Source organism: Malaclemys terrapin, chromosome 2 (genome assembly GCF_027887155.1).
Source record: "Malaclemys terrapin pileata isolate rMalTer1 chromosome 2, rMalTer1.hap1, whole genome shotgun sequence".
Taxonomy (NCBI): Eukaryota; Metazoa; Chordata; order Testudines; family Emydidae; genus Malaclemys; species Malaclemys terrapin.
Window position 1 is genome coordinate 132914621 of NC_071506.1, and position 17823 is coordinate 132932443.

The window sequence follows — 17823 nt, forward strand, 5'->3', positions numbered from 1 at the left end:
AGTGCTTGCTGCAGTCCGAGGAGCTGAGAACACTCCACAAACACTCCCTCTCACAACAGGCCCATTATCCCCGTTGTACAGATGGAGAAACTGAGGCATGAAGGAGCGGAAGCAACTTGCCCGTGCTCACACTGGCAGAACTGGGAATTGGGGCTTCTGGGCCAGATGCCTGCTTCACTGACTAACTGCTAGACAGTGCTCTCTCTCACGGGACTGGGTTATTTAAAATGAACTTTCATAGCAACACTCCCCCCACATCCCGTTCCTGCTCCATCACTGGCCACTAGGGGAGCTAGTGAGCAGAGCAAGTTTCTATTTGCTCCCGACTCGTGCTGCCACCAGAACATAAGGTCTCCCACGTGCTCTTAAGGACCAAGCAGCCCGCAGGCTGACTGGCCTCCTGAAAATCTGAATGTGCCTGTTTCTGTTCTCACTGAACCCTGGTGTAAATCTGGACTGACTCTGCTGAAGTCAGCGATGTACCTGGTTTAAGTTGAGGGGGGAACCAGTCACTACGAATCCTGGATCGTAGGGTCTGGAGGTGAGTTCTCTCCAGCCATTGATGGAAGGTCTCACGTGCACAGCGCTGGCACCATTGCAGGAAGTGGGACTCAAACTCCCTCCTGATATCAGCAGAGCTCAGAGGGCAGTTTACGTTCTGTAATTTATCTGCCTCATCACCGGGGATGTTCTCAGTGATAGGAGACCTGATGCTTTTCTGCAAAGATTAATGATGTCCCAGCAGAGGTAGGCGGGAGTCCTTTTTACCATTAAATAACACCCAGAGACTTCTACACTTTGGATAATGCCGCTGAAAAGTGCTGGATTTGCAGCACCAGTTCAATTACTTGCAGGGAATATCTGCCGAGTGGCAATTCCGACTGGGAAGTTAGTTGAGAAGTTTGGCCCAAACTTTGGAAGGGTATTGAGAAACTCCACTTCTTCCTGCTCAGCTCTTTGAAGGAGCTGGCTTGTAGGGATTTTTGTTCCTTCTCCTTTTGCTGCGGCTGCTGTCCTTCGGCTGGAGGGATGGGATTGGGACTATTGTGAGGACTGAATCTGGAGGCTTGGAGGAATTGGGGCTGGCTCCGTAAGATTTAGGGACCGCAGCTGCAGTTTGTGGGCTTTTATGGAACTAGAGTTGCTGAGCTCTTTCTAAGAGGTACGTAGAGGAGTGGTCTGCAACTGCTGCAAAACCAGTGCTGTCTCCTGCTCTTGATGTCTCACTGCAGCTCTCTGCACTGTCTGGGGTTCTGGGCAAGCTCCTGGACTTCCTTCTGACACTCTGCTTTTACAGCACCTCCCATTCCAGGAGCTCAAAGTGCTCATTACTTGGCTTCAAAACACCTCTTCCCGGTAGGCATTATTTCCATTTTACAGACAGGAAACTGAAGCAGAGAGGTTAAATGACTCACCCAAGGTCTCAGAAAGTATTGGAAGCAGAGTCAGGAGTAGGACTCAGAGCTCTGGACACCCCCTGTCCTGTACTTTAACCATAAAACTATTCCTACTATACCCTAGAAACATGTCCAGAGGTGGCCCAGCTTCTTGAGGGCTCGGCAGTTCGGGCAAGAAGCTGCTTGCCAGACACGAACTAGGTCTCCTCGCTTGCTGCCCAGGGGAACCCTCGGGTCATTCAGTAAAATCAGGGCAGCTTCCCGTTTACAGCTCCAGCCAGTAATAGGGGAGGCCATGGCTGCTGTCACTCTAACTGTGTTTGCCAGAACAGGGTCTAGGGAACAGGTTGAGACAGCAGCTTGTAATGTGATTCTTTTCCATCTGTCCTGCAGAGGGGCCAGATCCAAAGTCAATCGAAAGACTCTGATTGACTTCAGCGGGTCTGGGCTGGGCCCAGCATCAGCAGCGCTCTGCTAGAGAGCACCCTGTTTAGACATGGTTCAGACTCATGCTGTCTGGACTGCCATGTAGACAGGGCCTTAGGCGGAGGTGGGTCACTACCATAGCTCTGCCACGTGGTGCCCCAGCCCCACGAGAGTTAAGATGATGATTATTAGTGTTATTAAGCAGCTTTTATACTTGCCTAGCTCCTTAATGTCTTTATTCTCTCACTGAGGCTTTGCCAGGAGACCAAAAGCTCGGGGTCCCCCTGTGGAATTTTAACCCCCAGGAGGTTGTGCTCCCATGCAGATGCTGTGGCTGAGTTATTTATCCCAGAGTGGCCTGGCTGGGATGCAGCCTCTGCTTCTTATCCAGGTCCTGGTTCTACCCGATTTTCCAGGTGGGTGGAACCGAGCCCCAAGGAATGCCTTGCACAATGTTGTCTTGTGAGTCACTGGCACAGCCGCGATATGAATCTAGCACTGGGCGAAAGAAATATCCCCCAAAAAACATGGCGCTTTGACAGCATGCCTGAGACAGTTCGCTGGGCGCCGTGGGGGAAAGCTGCCCTTCTGGGTACTCACATCTGCTGTTTCTCTGCAACGTTCCCCTCTGGGGCAATTCCTCCAAGGGATAGCGTGGTGAACACTTGTGAAAATCAGAATTTTTTCACACGGGCGCTAGTGGGAATCTGTTTGTGCTGCCCAGTAAGAAGTAGAGAGGAGTCATGTCTGGCAGAGGGCAGCTGCAGAGCCCACTTCAGAAGAACTCTCCATATGCTGGGGTGTTTGCCCAGTTGCTCAGTGCTGGCCCAACCCTGCTCAGGTGAGGACAATGGGAGTTTTAGCAGTGACTGCACGGTGTGCTTGTGAAAATCCCACTCACAACGGACACACACACTCACCAATAAGGGACACGGCTGCCTAAGAATTCCTCCTAGTTCAGGAAACACTGATAATCCCTGGAATAACTACCCTCCCAAGCTTCCTTACCCCTGAGTAAACTGGGGGGGAAGGCCGCAAAGCAGAGCATCTCCCATAATACTGTCACTAAGGAACTGGTTAGGCAGAGTGCCGAATGCCTGCTACTAAAAGCACCCTCAACACCCCGACCACAGGAGTCGAGGGCATGCAGCACCTGGCATGATTCATCCCTAACAGAGTAAGTGCAATGATCAGACCTAGAGGTCTGTGTGAATAAAAGGCCTGACGAGGAAGAAGAAGTATGTGGTTTTGAGAAAATCAAGGAGCTGATCCTACAAGGTGTCGAACACCCTCAGCTTCCGTGGATGTTAATGGCACTCCCAGATTCCAAGGCCAGAAGGGTCCATTGTGATCATCTAGTCTGACTTGCCTTATAACAGGCCAGAGACCTGCCCCAAACAATTCCTAGAGCAGATTCTTTAGAAGAGCATCCAGTCTTGATTTAAAAATGGTCAGTGATGGAGAATCCACCACGACCCCGGGTAAATTGTTCCAATGGTTAATTGCTCTCACCATTAAAAATTTACACCTTATTTCCACTCACCACTTTCTAGCATTGTGTCCTACAATTCAGCCATGGAACACACCAAACAGAGAGCAAAGGGGCTGTGTCCATCCACCCACCACCGAGCAAACTGGTGTATAATAATCCAGATTTTCCCTTTACTTCCCTCTCAGCTGCTGATCATGTCAACTCACATTACATGTGACGAACACAAAGCACTCCAGACATATCCCCTCCAGTAAGAACCTCACACGGCTTCCCAGTGCAAACAGGGCCCATCACAGACAATCACTGCAATCCTGAGTGATCACACTGCTGTGATACATGCCCTCTGTGATCAGAGAGAATATTATACCCCATCCCTAACACACAGAATTAGAACAGGTGGGTTGCCCCTTTACAACTCACACACCAGCCATTAAATAATCCAGAGAAAACTCACAGGTTGAAATGCAGCACCCCCTTTCTCATACACGGTGGAGGAACCTCTCCTTTTTATTCATATCTTACATACCCACCCGACTGTTAATGGGATTTGAACCCAGGACGGAAAGCACCAGCTCTTGCCACTTGAGCTAAACCCCTCATGCCCTGGGAACAGTAGCAGGCAGCTCTCATCTGTGGACCAGCCACAGAGGGGCCACACTGTACAAACGTACTATATTTAGGTATGGCCTAAAGAGTAAGGGTTGAATAACCGCTGAGTAAAGGGCTCAGACTTTTGTCCCTTTGTTAACTGCAGTAGTTTTGGCAGCTGTGGGCTTCTCCCTTATTTTACAAAGCACAGTAGGAGCTTACAAATTCTCAGTTTGCTAATCCATAAAACCCACTCAACTCCAGGGTTTTACCCCATTCATAGAATATCAGGTTTGGAAGGGACCTCAGGAGGTCATCTAGTCCAATCCCCTGCTCAAAGCAGGACCAATTCCCAGACAGATTTTTGCCCCAGCTCCCTAAATGGTCCCCTCAAGGATTGAGCTCACAACCCTGGGTTTAGCAGACAAATGCTCAAACCACTGAGCTATCCCTCCCCCATTGCTCAGTAGAATGTAATAGCAGATACAAGGAGCTCTCAGGTCATTTTTTAGACTCTGTGACTAAATGATCTGTGAGCTCCTTGCTAGTGCCCCAGGTGGTGGTAGAATGAAAGACTCAACATCAACCTCACTTGTTAACCTGCAAGTTGCTCTAGCGTGGGGCCTGAACTACAGCTCCAGGGCCAAACACATCAGAAACTGGAGGATATTTGAATCCAGATTCAGGCTCTCAATCCAGCTCCATCTAGCCTGCCAGTTATCTATGTGAATAAGGGCGGTCCTAGTGTATACATACATGCCTACACGCAAATGTACGATAAGCCCAGCAATTGGACTCTTGTGCTTCTGGCCTTCTGTGCCAACCGCCATTTTGAAGGAGATGCCTGGGTGAGTTGTGATCATGACACAGAGTGAAAGCAGCAGCGCCAGATGCCCTCGAAGTCATACGCTGGTTTTAGCAACACGGTCCCGGGGCTGAGTTTACTTGTCAGCTTACTGGTTTCACTGGATCACTAAATTCCCCAGTGCAAAGAGGGAGTTTCCCTCTATTCGTGCATCAGATATTAAACAAACAGTTCAAAGCTAGACCAAGTTGTGGATTAGGTGAGTGTGTTTGACATTCTACAGACCACAAAAGATTATCTTTAATCAGTGAAAATGAAATAGATGTAACCCTTTCAGCTCAGGGTGAAGCTGGAGAGAGCTTCCAGTGAGAGAGAAAGGCTTTTGCATAGCAACATTCCTGACGTACCTCCTAGACTGTGTACTCCCAGTATTTCCATCTTCAGTAAGAAACATGGGGCTGCATCCCTCAGCTAGTGTACTATGGCATAGCTTCACTGGAGCCAAAGCTACACCGCTTTACACTTCCTCAAGATTTGGCACATGGAAGCCTGTGTGAGGCCCCAAGCTGGGATTTTTAAAGCTGTGAGAAGACTTCCACATGGTGGCTATATTTGTTTAGGAGGGTTGGGTCCATACAGCATGTGAGCCTGTATCTGTGGAGTCATGCCCAGGCATTTAAATGACCCAGGATAACTTTCATGTTGGGACAGGGAGTGGAGTGACTTGTCTGTCACAACTACTCTCCAGCCTGCGGCAGCATGTGAGATGGATGCTCTCTTCATGCATGGGATTTTGATGGCAAGGCAGCAGCTCAAAGGGACCTGGTCAGTTGCCTCACCAGGAGATGGCAGTCATGAGAGTTTCAGGGAGCAGACCAACCTGTCTGTGGCATCAGGCAGATTTTGGAGTTTAATGGGGGGACCAGGGACAAACTGAAAGGACTTCTGGGGTCTATCTCCAGCTCAACCACCGACTTGCTGGGTGACCTTGGGCAAGTCACCTAACTCTGTCTGTGCCTCAATTTCCCCACCTGAGAAATGGCGATCATGATACTGTGCTGCAAGACTTAATTTCTCCTTGTAAAGAGCTTTCTGATCTCTGAGTGAATGGTGCTATGTTTATGCAAATGATCATTAGTAAGGGTTGCCAGGCACATGACTGACAGATCCATTTACTTACCTACCCGCATACTGGAGAATATATCTAGACTACTTCTCAGTCAGCTATCTTGGCATCTGTCTTCTGACCAATAACTGCTATTCTTATGTATAACCGTAAACTTCTCTAACTGCCCATTCATGGAGGAAAAAAAATACGAGTTATTTTACTTTTATCTTTTGCTATTTTAATTTTGTTCCTTTCTATTTTCCATTGATTTGAACAAGGAGGAAAAAACATACATAGGTCGCAGTTTAGTGCCCTCTTCTGGAGGTCTGAGCCCCTCTGAGTCTATGTGGAGCAAATGGCTTGCCATTAAGATGTCAGGCCTCTGTTTTATTGAAAGGGCACTGCCTGCTTATTTTATGCTCAAAATGCAAGGTGGCTGTGTGTGTGGGAGGGGAAAGTTTTATCAATGGCTAAGGGAAGAGAAATGTTTTCATGATCTTTTACATTCATTTTCAATGGACCCATTTTAGGAGGGAATTTAAATCAGAAGCCCTGATCCAACAGTATTGTGCTAGTGCACAGAGATGTGAAAATTAATAGAAACAGAAGGGGAAACTGACTAACCTAGTTTCACTGTTCCCATCAGCCGAACTGCAAAAGCTAAACAATCTGTTAATAGATACATTAGAGCTTTAAAGTGCTTCAGTTGTAATAATCTGAGCTCATCCACATGCCATGCTGTTTAAGCCAATGGCTAGCTTCTCTTTTTATGTTCCAAACAGATGAAAAATCAAATAACTGTTTATGCCTAAAATCAATGTTTTATTTTATCATCTTAGTGTTGGCTGCAACCTGAGAGACGTTTCTTCTCCTGACTGTACTGCTCAAGTATTTCCCTTTGTTGGACCAATAAAATAGTATCTAAATTAATGATCTCTGGGATTATTAGTAACACGGATAAGGAATTTAAAATATGTATTCTAATGGATTGTGCTGCATAGAGCCTATAATCTAAGACAGTGACTCTCAAACTTTCCAGGCTACTGTACCCCTTTCAGGAGTCTGATTTGTCTTGCTTACCCACAAGTTTCACCTCACTTAAAAACTACTTGCTTACAAAATCAGACATAAAAATACAAAAGTGTCCCAGCCACACTATTACTGAAATATTGCTGACTTTTTCATTTTTACCATATAATTATAAAATAAATCAATTGGAATATAAATATTATACTTAAATTTCAGTGTATGGTATATAGAGCAGTATAAACAACTCAGTGTCTGTATGAAATTTTAGTTTGTACTAATTTTGCTAGTGCTTTTTCTGTAGCCTGTTGTAAAACTGAGCAAATATCTAGATGAGTTGATGTATCCTCAGGAGAACTTCTGCATAGCTCCAGGGGTACCCCTGGTTGAGAACCACTGGTCTGAACAGATTATCTATCTAGCTATCTGGTGCTCATCACTTTGCTATTTAAGTGCATGGTAGGTGCCTTGGAAATATCTTTGATAATTAGATAAATGTACCATTGCCATCTACTGGATGCAGCAAGAACTGCTTCCCTGTGTTTCATAGATCCTATATTGCTAACAACTAATGGAGAGTCTTATTTAACTAACGTGGCAGGAGATGTTTGCTTGTGGTGCAAGAGGCTCTGACTTCTATCCCCTTTGTTGTCCTGAACTTGCGAGTGGCTAAGCACATGGCAGGAGTGACAGTACTGAACTCCTAGATGGCCTTGGGTTTGCTACAGTATGTTTGTCAGTTTCCCTTGAATACTAGTATCATAGAAACTATTTGCACATGGTTTCTTCCATAACTGGATGAAAGAAAGTGTGGATTCCAATCTGCTTCATCTTACTGACGAGTCTTAAAAGCAGTTCTCTGCATGTAGCTTTCTATCCGATCATGAACAGTCTGCAAGTAGAAGGCACTTTGATTAGGTATCCCATCCTTCTACTAATTCTGACAGCAATGAACAGATGGAATATATTGGCAATTCATGTTTATTCAATAGATACATGGGGCTCTATTAAGTCAACAAAAATACTATATTAAAATGACAAGAAGGATCTGGTTTAAAGCAAGACTAGATGGAAAACTGAGAGCTAAGGCTGACCTTAACAACTCCTGTTGGGCTTCAGTATTAGAGCAATGGGTGATCTGGCATGGCTCTTACCCGGCAGTTCTTAAGAAGAGTGGGGTGGTCTGAGCCTTGGATAATAGCTTTCCATTTCCATTTTCTGGCTTCCGTTACCTGACGTCAGAGCTTTAATGTAATTTTAACATGCTATAGAACACATATTTGCATTTTTCTGCTTATTGCCTTTGGGTTTCAGTGTAAGAGATGGAAAAGATTTGCAAAAAGTATTAAACAACGGAGGGTTTGATGCTGTGCATTGAAGTCAATGGTGTAAAACCCCTGTGATGACAGAATCTGGCCCTTTGTTTGGATGCATCTAGGACTTATGCCCCACTAACAGTTGTCCATGGGGGTTCAAATGGACAGGCCCCTGGGGGTGCTTGTTAGATCCAGCAGCAGCTGTTGGACACACCAGGTATGTGATTCAGTAGAAAAGAGGTTAAAAATAACCTTCTACCAACTATTTAAGTAACGGATCCTCTACAGTGACAGTTTCAGCACACAGTCTGGCACAGCTGTTGGACAAATCGTGATGCTAATGTATCAGAGAGTCCAGTGACAAGATATACTAATATATTACAGGTCTTTTGGACACAGCCCAAGCAATTCGAACAGCCCTCAGACGACAGACCATGCAACAGCAGGATGAAAGGTAGCTTAAGTGAAAAATCTTGCACCTGGGAGTGACAAATTTTGCATCAGGTTCCAGTGGAGTGTAATCTGAAACATGTGAGTTACAGATCCTCGGAATTTAGCCACTGATATTTTGGTACATTGTGATGTTCTAACTATTGCATACATGGTGAGCGCCTCAGTGGTAGAGCGCTTTCTGTGTCCCATGGGACATCTGCTATAGAGCGGGTGCCTTGTCTAGTGGATAAAACACAGGGCTGGGCGTTCTAGGACTCCTGGATTCTATTACTGGTTCACTCCCTCATGTCAAGTTAAGAGGTTGAAGTCTTCTGTCCTCCTGGACAAGTCATTAAAAGCACGTCTGCACAGGGGGAGGGGGCGGGGGGGGGAAGAGGCGGGGAAAAAAACTCAGAGCCTGGGTTGACTGACTCAGGTTCGCGGGGCTTGTGCTACGGGGCTAAAAATAGCAGTGTAGATGTTTGGCGTGAGCTGGAGCTCAGGCTCTGAGACCCACCCATCTTGCCGGGTTTTCACGTACGCTGCTATTTAGCCCCGCAGCACAAGCCTGAGTCAATTGACCCAGGCTCTGAGACTCACTGCTGTGGGTTTGTTTTTTTTTTTTTTTGGAGTGTAGACATGCCCTGAAGCCAAAATTTTCAAACTTGGCTGCCTAAAGTTAGGCACCTAAATCCATTCTTAGTCACCTACTTAAACAGCCTGATTTTCAGAGGTGCGGAATAACCTACAACTCCCAGTGAAGTCATGCAGCCTTTTATCTGATCAGCAGCTGTCTGTGGCAGAAAGCTCTTTGATTAGGTCTCCCAACCTACTTTTCCCATCACCAGGACTAAGTCACTGCTACTGCTTACCCCTCCGGCTGGCCCCCAAATGACATTACATGATCCACCCTGCTGTAGTGCGTCCACACTACAGTAGAGAGTCCTGTGGCACCTTTAAGACTAACAGATGTATTGGAGCATAAGCTTTCGTGGGTGAATACCCACTTCGTCAGACCCACAAAAGCTTATGCTCCAATACATCTGTTAGTCTTAAAGGTGCCACAGAACTCTCTGTTGTTTTTTACAGATCCAGACTAACACAGCTACCCCTCTGATACTTCACACTACAGAGTAATTGAAGGGTAGAACCCGGCATGTGTTACAAAGTGGAGCATGCTCTGCAAAATACTTGTTGAAATGAAGTGTCTTTACAGAGTAAGTGGCCAATTATCTTCAAGATGAATGACTCAGATAAAGTTCCCTGATCCATCTAGGGGAAAATGAGTGAATGTTGCTAATAGCTGGATCTTGCTAATAGCTGGATCTAGTGTGTGAGGAGTTAGGAAGAGACAGGATTAAGGAGAGAAATCATCTGCATATGGAATAATTAGAAATCAATTGTCACATAATCACGGAACAACATTCTAGGGCTGGGCAGGTCCCAAGCTTTCGTCTTTGTTAATTAGCGAGGATCGAGGATGATTATGTTTAACTACTTGCAAAGATTCTGTGCATCTTCTGTCTCCTCCAGACAATGCTGGCTGGGATATGCAAAATAACTCCCACTCCGAGCCTTTAGAAGAGGTTTGGGGTGTGGAGTGTCTAGCATGATCCAGAACAAAAACCCTGCATCCAAACCTGCCCTGGTCCAAATCCAGATTTCACAGCTGATCATGCAAGCCCTTAACTCAACACAGGAACCTTCCCAACCCACCAAAACCCTGAGGTGGGCTGAAAACCCTAGATCTGGTTCTCAATTTTGTGACCTGAGCCCATCTCTATTAGTGACAGAAATGTCTGTGTGTTTTCCAGTATGGTTTAAGCCAAAATACTTTGGATATATTAATATATCGAAACAAAATGTCAGAGTAACCTTCATTCAGATGGATTGGGGTGTTCCATAGATTTATATACTAAGGCGAATGGGGCCATGTAAGATATGATATAAGACAGATAAATAGATGGGTATCTATGGTGATAGATAGATAGATAGATAGATAGATAGATAGATAGATAGATAGATAGATAGATGAGCATATCAGAGCTATCCATTGTAATATACCTACAGAGTGAACTGGATTCTTCCTTGCTGGTACAACATGGGAGTTTATAAGCAAAGACTCATATCTTGGCCAACCTGTTGTCCAGGAGTGTATGTATCTGGGATGGATTTAAGATGCTGGTAGATATGGGCAAACTCAATTGGGTATTTTTGAATTGTTTGCTTTAATAAATTAGCTTTCTTTTAGACTACTGTGCCTGCCTACTGCTTTATAGCTTAATCCAGGATATGAGATATTGTGTAATATAGCCATTTGTTAAATAAGTTAGTCAATTATATGCTATTAATTTATTTTTTCCGCAATGGATTCTACATTTAATATGCTTGTAGTTCTGGCTTCGCTGTAACAGCTTCTATTGAAAACATGATAAAACGTTATTTTTATAAACCCCTCTGATATAATGTTCAAAATTAAAGACTTCCATACTATGAGGAACACCAATAGCATTTACCACTGATAAAGATGGCCCTGAAGCAACCTCACCAGAGTCTAATTATCTCACAAAGGTCAGATCCATGACTGATGTACATTGGAGTAGCCCTGCTGACTTCATTAGTGCTACCATGATTTACACCACTTACAGATCTGGCTCTCAGATTCTGGGAAAATTCAGAACTGGGTCAAGGTTTGAACTTTGCAGCTGGTTACAGGGTCTTTAAGGGCCGATCCAAAATACTGGATCCAGTCACCCCTGAAGCACAGGAGATCACTGGATCAGAATGTTGCAACTACGTATAGCTACAGACTGTGTGCTGAATGCTAGGTGCATTCATGCACTCCTTCGTGTTAACAAGAACTTCTGTGAGCTCATAGGCCGTGTTGAAACTAGGGAATTACAGTATTACAAGGGTTGAGAATTACTGATCTGATTGATCTAGGTGCTTTTATGCCCCTCTCCCCATCATTTGGTGGGGAGGATTTGTAAACTTCCCCCCTGTAGCCAAGGCCCAAGGAGGCTGAAGAGGCTCATTCCATGTACATTATTATTATTATATGGAGATATACCTATCTCATAGAAGTGGAAGGGACTTTGAAAGGTCATCGAGTCCAGTCCCCTGCCTTCACAGCAGGACCAAGTACTGTCCCTGACAGATTTTTGCCCCAGACCTCTAAGTGGCCCCCTCAAGGATTGAACTCACAACCCTGGGTTTAGCAGGCCAATGCTCAATGTAAACTCTTTGGGGGCAGCACCCATCTTTTTGTTCTGTGTTTGTACAACGCCTAGTGCATCCTGGTCCATGGCTGGGACACCTAGGTGCCTAATACAAATAATAAATAATAACAAAACTAATTGCATGGATAGGGCAGGGAAGCACAGTATCATTTGCTAGATGCACCTGACCCCTATTTTCTCATTGTTCGCAAGGTGCTTGTTTTGCAGAACTTTCTGAGCCAGACGTGGCTCTGGCTCTGCATGTGGATTTTGTTTGTTGCCGGCGCTTCCCGTATGTCACCAGGGGTGAGGCCACCTTGCAGGGCGTCCCTGCAGCTTTCCCTCTGCCTGTCTCTTAATCTCCTGCCTCTGAAAAGTTCGTGATGCAGCAGTTTGCTTTGGGACCCTGGTCATCCCTCCATGTGGAGGACGTGCCCGGCCTGGTGGGGCAGGGAGTTTATGAGCAATGTTTCGGGGCTGTTTGTGCAACTCCATTGCCAAATCTCATTATTCCTGATGTTTATCTCGCCACCTGATAAGCATAATAGCCTGGAGGTGTCGCTGACGAAACTGCTTGAGCTTGGGGAAGTGCCAGCAAGGATTTGTCAGCATTTCACAGCCCTTGAGACCTCTCCCCATCTTGGATTCCGCTACTGGCCGGCTGGGTGGTTTTTTACAGCTCTCAACAGCGGCTCCTTGAGCCTCATCCCAAAAGGTACACCTTCCCTGCTCCTTTTAGGGACCCATTTGAAGGCACCTGCATGACGCTGGGCCTCCCGAGGTAGAACTAGGATCTTGCTGGGATCTGTCTCACTTCAGAAACATCAGGTCAGGCCCCATTGTGTGAGGTGCTGTACAAACATACCATAAACACAAGTCTTTGGGGAAAGCCCTGCTCCAACATTGGCTTTCTCCACTCCACTGCCCTTCTCCAAAGCGCATATAGCCTACAAGAGAAGCCCTAACAGGTGCACAAGACAAACAAGTCTGGTCAGGGTGGGGTGGAGGGAATGGGGAAACATACCGGTATCATAGGATGCACACATTATTAGGGCTGCTGTCTGCCCCACACAGAGAGCCCTCCTCCTCCGGAGCATGCCGTATCCCCCCTTTGACTGTTGGTTCAGTGGATTTCTGTCCATCACCCTGCTATCTTTTGTTCTCTCCGTAAACATCCACCAAGGTACCTCATCAACCTCCTTCAAATCCCCCTTTAAAACTCTCCTCTACAAAAAACGTGACAATGGTTAGGCCGCTGGATGAGACCTCTGCTTCTCACGCTGACCAATATCGTCTCATTGTTTCCTTGTACTCCCCATCTAGCTGTCTGTCTTCATTTGTTGTCTCTTGTCTTGTATTGAGATTGTAAAGCTCTTTGGGGCAGGAACTGGCTTTGTCCTGTGTTTGCACAGTACCTAGCACAATGTCCAGGACGGGGGCTCTGTGGCACTGAGGCAATACAAATAAATAATAATAATGGTCCTGGCTGTATTTATAGTTCTCGTGACCCGCTGCCCAGCCTCCTGGCACTGTGGAGGTAAGGGGATGAGAGTGCTTTATAGCCCCTCATCCTGCATGTGCTCCATCCATGGAGGGTTTCTAAGGAAATGCCTGCTCCACAGTGGGATTTCTTCACATCATATTGGCCCTGCCTCCACTCTGCTCCTTCCCTGTGTCAGCTTTGCTTTTCTTCCCTCATTGACCCTCACGTTTCTAACCCTGGCAGCTTCGGTAAGAACAAAGTTGAGTCTACAACCATGCTCTCCTCCTACTCCATTTACACCAATCCTCCTGTTAATTTTTACTGACCCTCTCACTCCAGGCCCTCCTAACTGCTCTCTTCCTCCTTTTTGTGCTCCTATTCCCATGCGTTTTTCTGAATCTCCCTCTTCTTGTGACCTCCCACTCTCCCTATGAATTCATCCCCAAAACATGCTTCATCCACAGAGGAGGAGGCAAGGGAAGATGATCCTGTGATTAAGGCATGGCACTGGGAGTCAGGACTCCCGGGTTCTCTCAGTGGCTCTCCCACAGACTTGCTCTGACCCTGGGCTCCACATCGCTGTGCATCAGTTTCCCCATCTGCTTCTGCCTGTGGGTTTGAGACAGAAGTGTGACTTTTTGCAAAGTGCTTTGAGATCCTTGGATGCAACCCACCACAGAAGAACCAGGAATGAGGATTATCCCAGCAATGACCTTGGGAAAATTTCTCCACCTCATGTATCATTGCATGGTGTGTTATCTGTGTCTAGTACATCTGTGCCAGAACTAGACCGCAAGCTGCTTGGACAGGGCTGTGTTTGTAGTATGTTGTTAGGGCTAAGTAAATAAAACAGTAATAAAGTATTACATGAACTCTTCTCTCCTGTTCTCTTAAAAAGATGATTCCTGACTCCACAAAGTTTGCCAGCCCTTTTCTGTGCACCAGCACAGGTGAATTATCTAACACTGCTGTTCTCTTATTTAACTACACACATTGCAGCAAGCAATAGGATACATGACCAAGCACCTTCAGCGTGTCTGTACACATTGAGTCTGTGGGGTTAGTCCAGAACCTGGCAATATTCAAACCAAAAAAACACGCGTCCCCGCCCCCCCAATCTCTGCACAGTGATCAGAACCAAAATCATGGTATTTGGAGAAGCATGTTTCCTGTGAGCAGGGGAAATGTGACATGATAGGCCAAATTCTTCCCTTCTGTAACTCATTTGAAGTTAATGATATTACACCAGGGGAGAAGGTAGATCAATCAATTCTGTCCCTTACTCTGGGGATCTAATTCAGCTCACTGAAATCACTGGAGTCGCACTCACTTATACCATGAGCAGGGCCACCCAGAGGATTCAGGGGGCCTGGGGGAAAAGCAATTTCGGGGGCCCCTTCCATAAAAAAAAGTTGCAATATTATAGAATACTATATCCTCTGGGGCCAGGGGCAAATTGCCCCACTTGCCCCCACCCCCTCTGGGCGGCCCTGACCATGAGTGAATTTTGCCAGATGGGAGGGGACTGTGAGTTAGAGCTGGGCAAAATGTTTTGCACACTATTTTTTTTCAGTGAAAAATGCAGATCTGGTGACATAAACGTTTCGCTGAATTGTTTGTTTAGAAATGAAACCTGAGGGGAAAAATCAGAAAAAAATCTAACCAGTTCATTCTGACATTTTCTAAAGGAAACATTCTCATTTTTTGGTTCAAAATGACTTTTCATTTCAAAATTTTCATAGCTTTTAATTTAAAAAATTCAAATATGTTTAAAAATGCTCAAAATCTAAGCGAAACATTTCAGGTCAAACAAAATGTTTTGTTCTGACAAAATCAAAATGTTGTTTCATTTTGTTTTACTCAAAACAATTTTTGTTAACTTTTTGATTTCACCAAAAATGTCCATTTTTGGTCTGATCCCAAATTAATTTTTGGGGGGACTTTTTGTAATTGCCCTCAAACTAAAACATCTGTTATTCGCCCAGCTCCACAGCATGCAAACTACCTCATCATTGTTGTCTAAATCAGATGTTTATAGGGTCAAGAAGGGACACAATACACTTCACAGATATAAAAAGGGGTCTCTCATATCTAGGCTTGGAAGGATTAGATTTTCATTGATAAATATTGGTAAACATCTATTTCACTGCGCACACACAAACTGACAAAAATATTTCCATCGGTGAAAATCAATATTTAGAGATAGGCAAAGAAAGAAAAATGCTGCTTAAGAATTTATTATAGGTTGATTTAAGGACATTTACTTGTATATTTTGACGTGATGGTGACAATTTGTATTTTAATGGTGATAATGTGTTCTGTTTTTGAATCTCAACATCTTTTGTCATTAAATAATTATTGTCTGACGCCCTCCCTCCATAATTTTGGGCAATTGTGAAAATTTAAATAGATAAAAGTAAAAAAAAAGCTTCAAAATGAACAGCGATATTACCCACCGAAATTATTTTAAAAAATCGCATTCTGCCAAGCCTTGTTATAGCCATCCACATTCACCAGAGGAATCATGTTAGAAACCTGGACAGCAAGAAAATATGTGTCTAGTGCCGGTACAAATAGGAATCCAGGCAAGCGTAGAATCTTCTGCTTCTCTACTGCCCCTATGAGCTCTAATGTCTTTTGCTTTGCGTGCGGGCGGATTCCCCTCTCACTGGTGTAAATGACGAGCGACTCCGCTGAAGCCGATGGGGTAAGTGCAAAGTGGGGTTTTGCCACTTGGAGTGACCCTAATTTTTGCCCTTCCCCCAAACTTGCTCAAGCGCCTTTTGTTTTCCTATTGGGCAACTGCTGCCGCCCCCACCCAGCCAGCACTGGTGCTTTCCTGTTGATGGCACCCAAGCAGATTGTACCAAGAGTCCCTATCTGTTCTGCAGTACATAGCTATGCCTCTACCGGGGGGGTATTTTCTATGGGGGTCCTCGGGTGCTTCCCGGCTTGAAAACCTGACTGCGCTGAGCTGGGAGATGGTGCAATAACAAATGTGCAGAGAGATGATGAAATGATCATTCCCTTCAGATGTTGGCTGTGCTAAGAGAGAGACAGACAGAGACTGCAAGCTCAGCAGCACACAGAGAACATGGGTCATCTCTTACCCAAAGATGCCTCTTCCTCTGGACTTAGAGATATGGCCTCGTGAGCCGGCTGCTCGTACAGACGGAACTGGTAGCGATGGTACCCGCTCTGGGATGGAGGTGTGGGGCGGCCGTAGTCTGCACAGAGAAAACACAGTGGATGAGGTTAGTGCCTGGCCCAAATTCCATCCCCATAATCACATACCCCAGGTGTGTATGGAACAATTTATTTGTAGTGGGCATTTTCAAGGGAAAAAAATCTCCCCACACTCCATTACCCTCTTTGCTCCTCGCTTCCAGTAACTTCGCAGCCAGGGACTGTATTCCGCCCTATCCCTGTGCTTTGCATGAGCTGTTGCACTATTGATCCCAGGCTGCAGCTTCGAGCCATTTTTGTGGCTTCCCCCTGCCTTGTCCAGGAGCTCAGGGAGCTCCTTGGAGGCGAGTGCTCGGCGCCGCTTAGCGCGAATGGACTCTGCAGGCCTGTGCAAAGGGACCCAGCGCAGCACTGCATGCATCAAAATGGCTCTGACATTAGAGAAGAGGATAGGGCTACTCTATTTCTCCACAGCCATGAGCCAAGCAAGGCTTTGAGGCCCGGCCCCAGGGCCGAGGGTTAGTATGGAGTGGGGCAGGGCAGTTACCACCCTGCTGGGGTTTTCAGGTGAGCATGTTGTTACAAAGAGAGCTGAAGAAATTCAGTACAATCTCAGGTGTCTCCCTGCCAAGACACATCGTATGTGTCCCCTGTGCCCCATCCTCTCCCCTCCCGCCTTCCTTCTCCCATCTCCTCCCACTCTCTTATCTTTCACCCACCTGGCCCTTTGCCATCTGCTTGCAAGCACATTCTTGTTTCCCCTCCAATGAAACAACCTCCCATTCGACCCCACCTGCTTCTCCAGCCCCCGCCCTAGCTCCAAAGCTCTCGAGCACTCTGCCTGCGCCTAGTGCCTGGACTGCCTCTGCCCAGACCTCCCTGTATCCCCTCAAACTCCTTCCCCTGCCCCTGAAGGCATCACATTCAAGCTCCTCACCTGCACACACTCTTGCCCTAACCCCACATTTTGGCTCCCAGCCCGCCTGCTCTCCATCCCCATCCCCAGCTGTGCATATTCTTCTATGCTGCCCACTACTCCCCAGAGCAGCCTCCTCTGTCCCATGATCCTGCTTCTCACCCCTGCTCTTTTGCCCCATCCTCTCATAGATTGCAAGGGCTAGAAGGGACCAGTGTGATCATCTAGTCTGACCTCATCCTGCCTGTGTTTGATTGTAAACTCCCTGGGTTAGGAGCCACATTTTAATCTGTACAGTGTGGAATGCTGTGAATCCCTATGGCCCCCGGTAAATTCTAATCTCTTACTCTCCGCACAACAAACCTTAACTCTCACTCTTTCTTTGTTGGACCCGACTATCCTACAGATTCTCCTGCAGTGATCAGGGTTT

At 46.1% G+C, this 17823-nt stretch overlaps 1 protein-coding gene across 5 annotated transcripts in view; it reads right to left on the bottom strand.

Annotated features, from left to right (window-relative positions):
* Positions 1-17823, bottom strand: part of PEBP4 (phosphatidylethanolamine binding protein 4) — a 224314-nt gene that overhangs the window by 9157 nt on the left and 197334 nt on the right. For all 5 annotated transcript variants that reach the window (XM_054017319.1, XM_054017322.1, XM_054017321.1 and 2 more), the window contains exon 6: positions 16402-16518. In XM_054017319.1, the coding sequence (XP_053873294.1) occupies positions 16402-16518 (117 nt within the window). The remainder of the gene's footprint in view (positions 1-16401; positions 16519-17823) is intronic.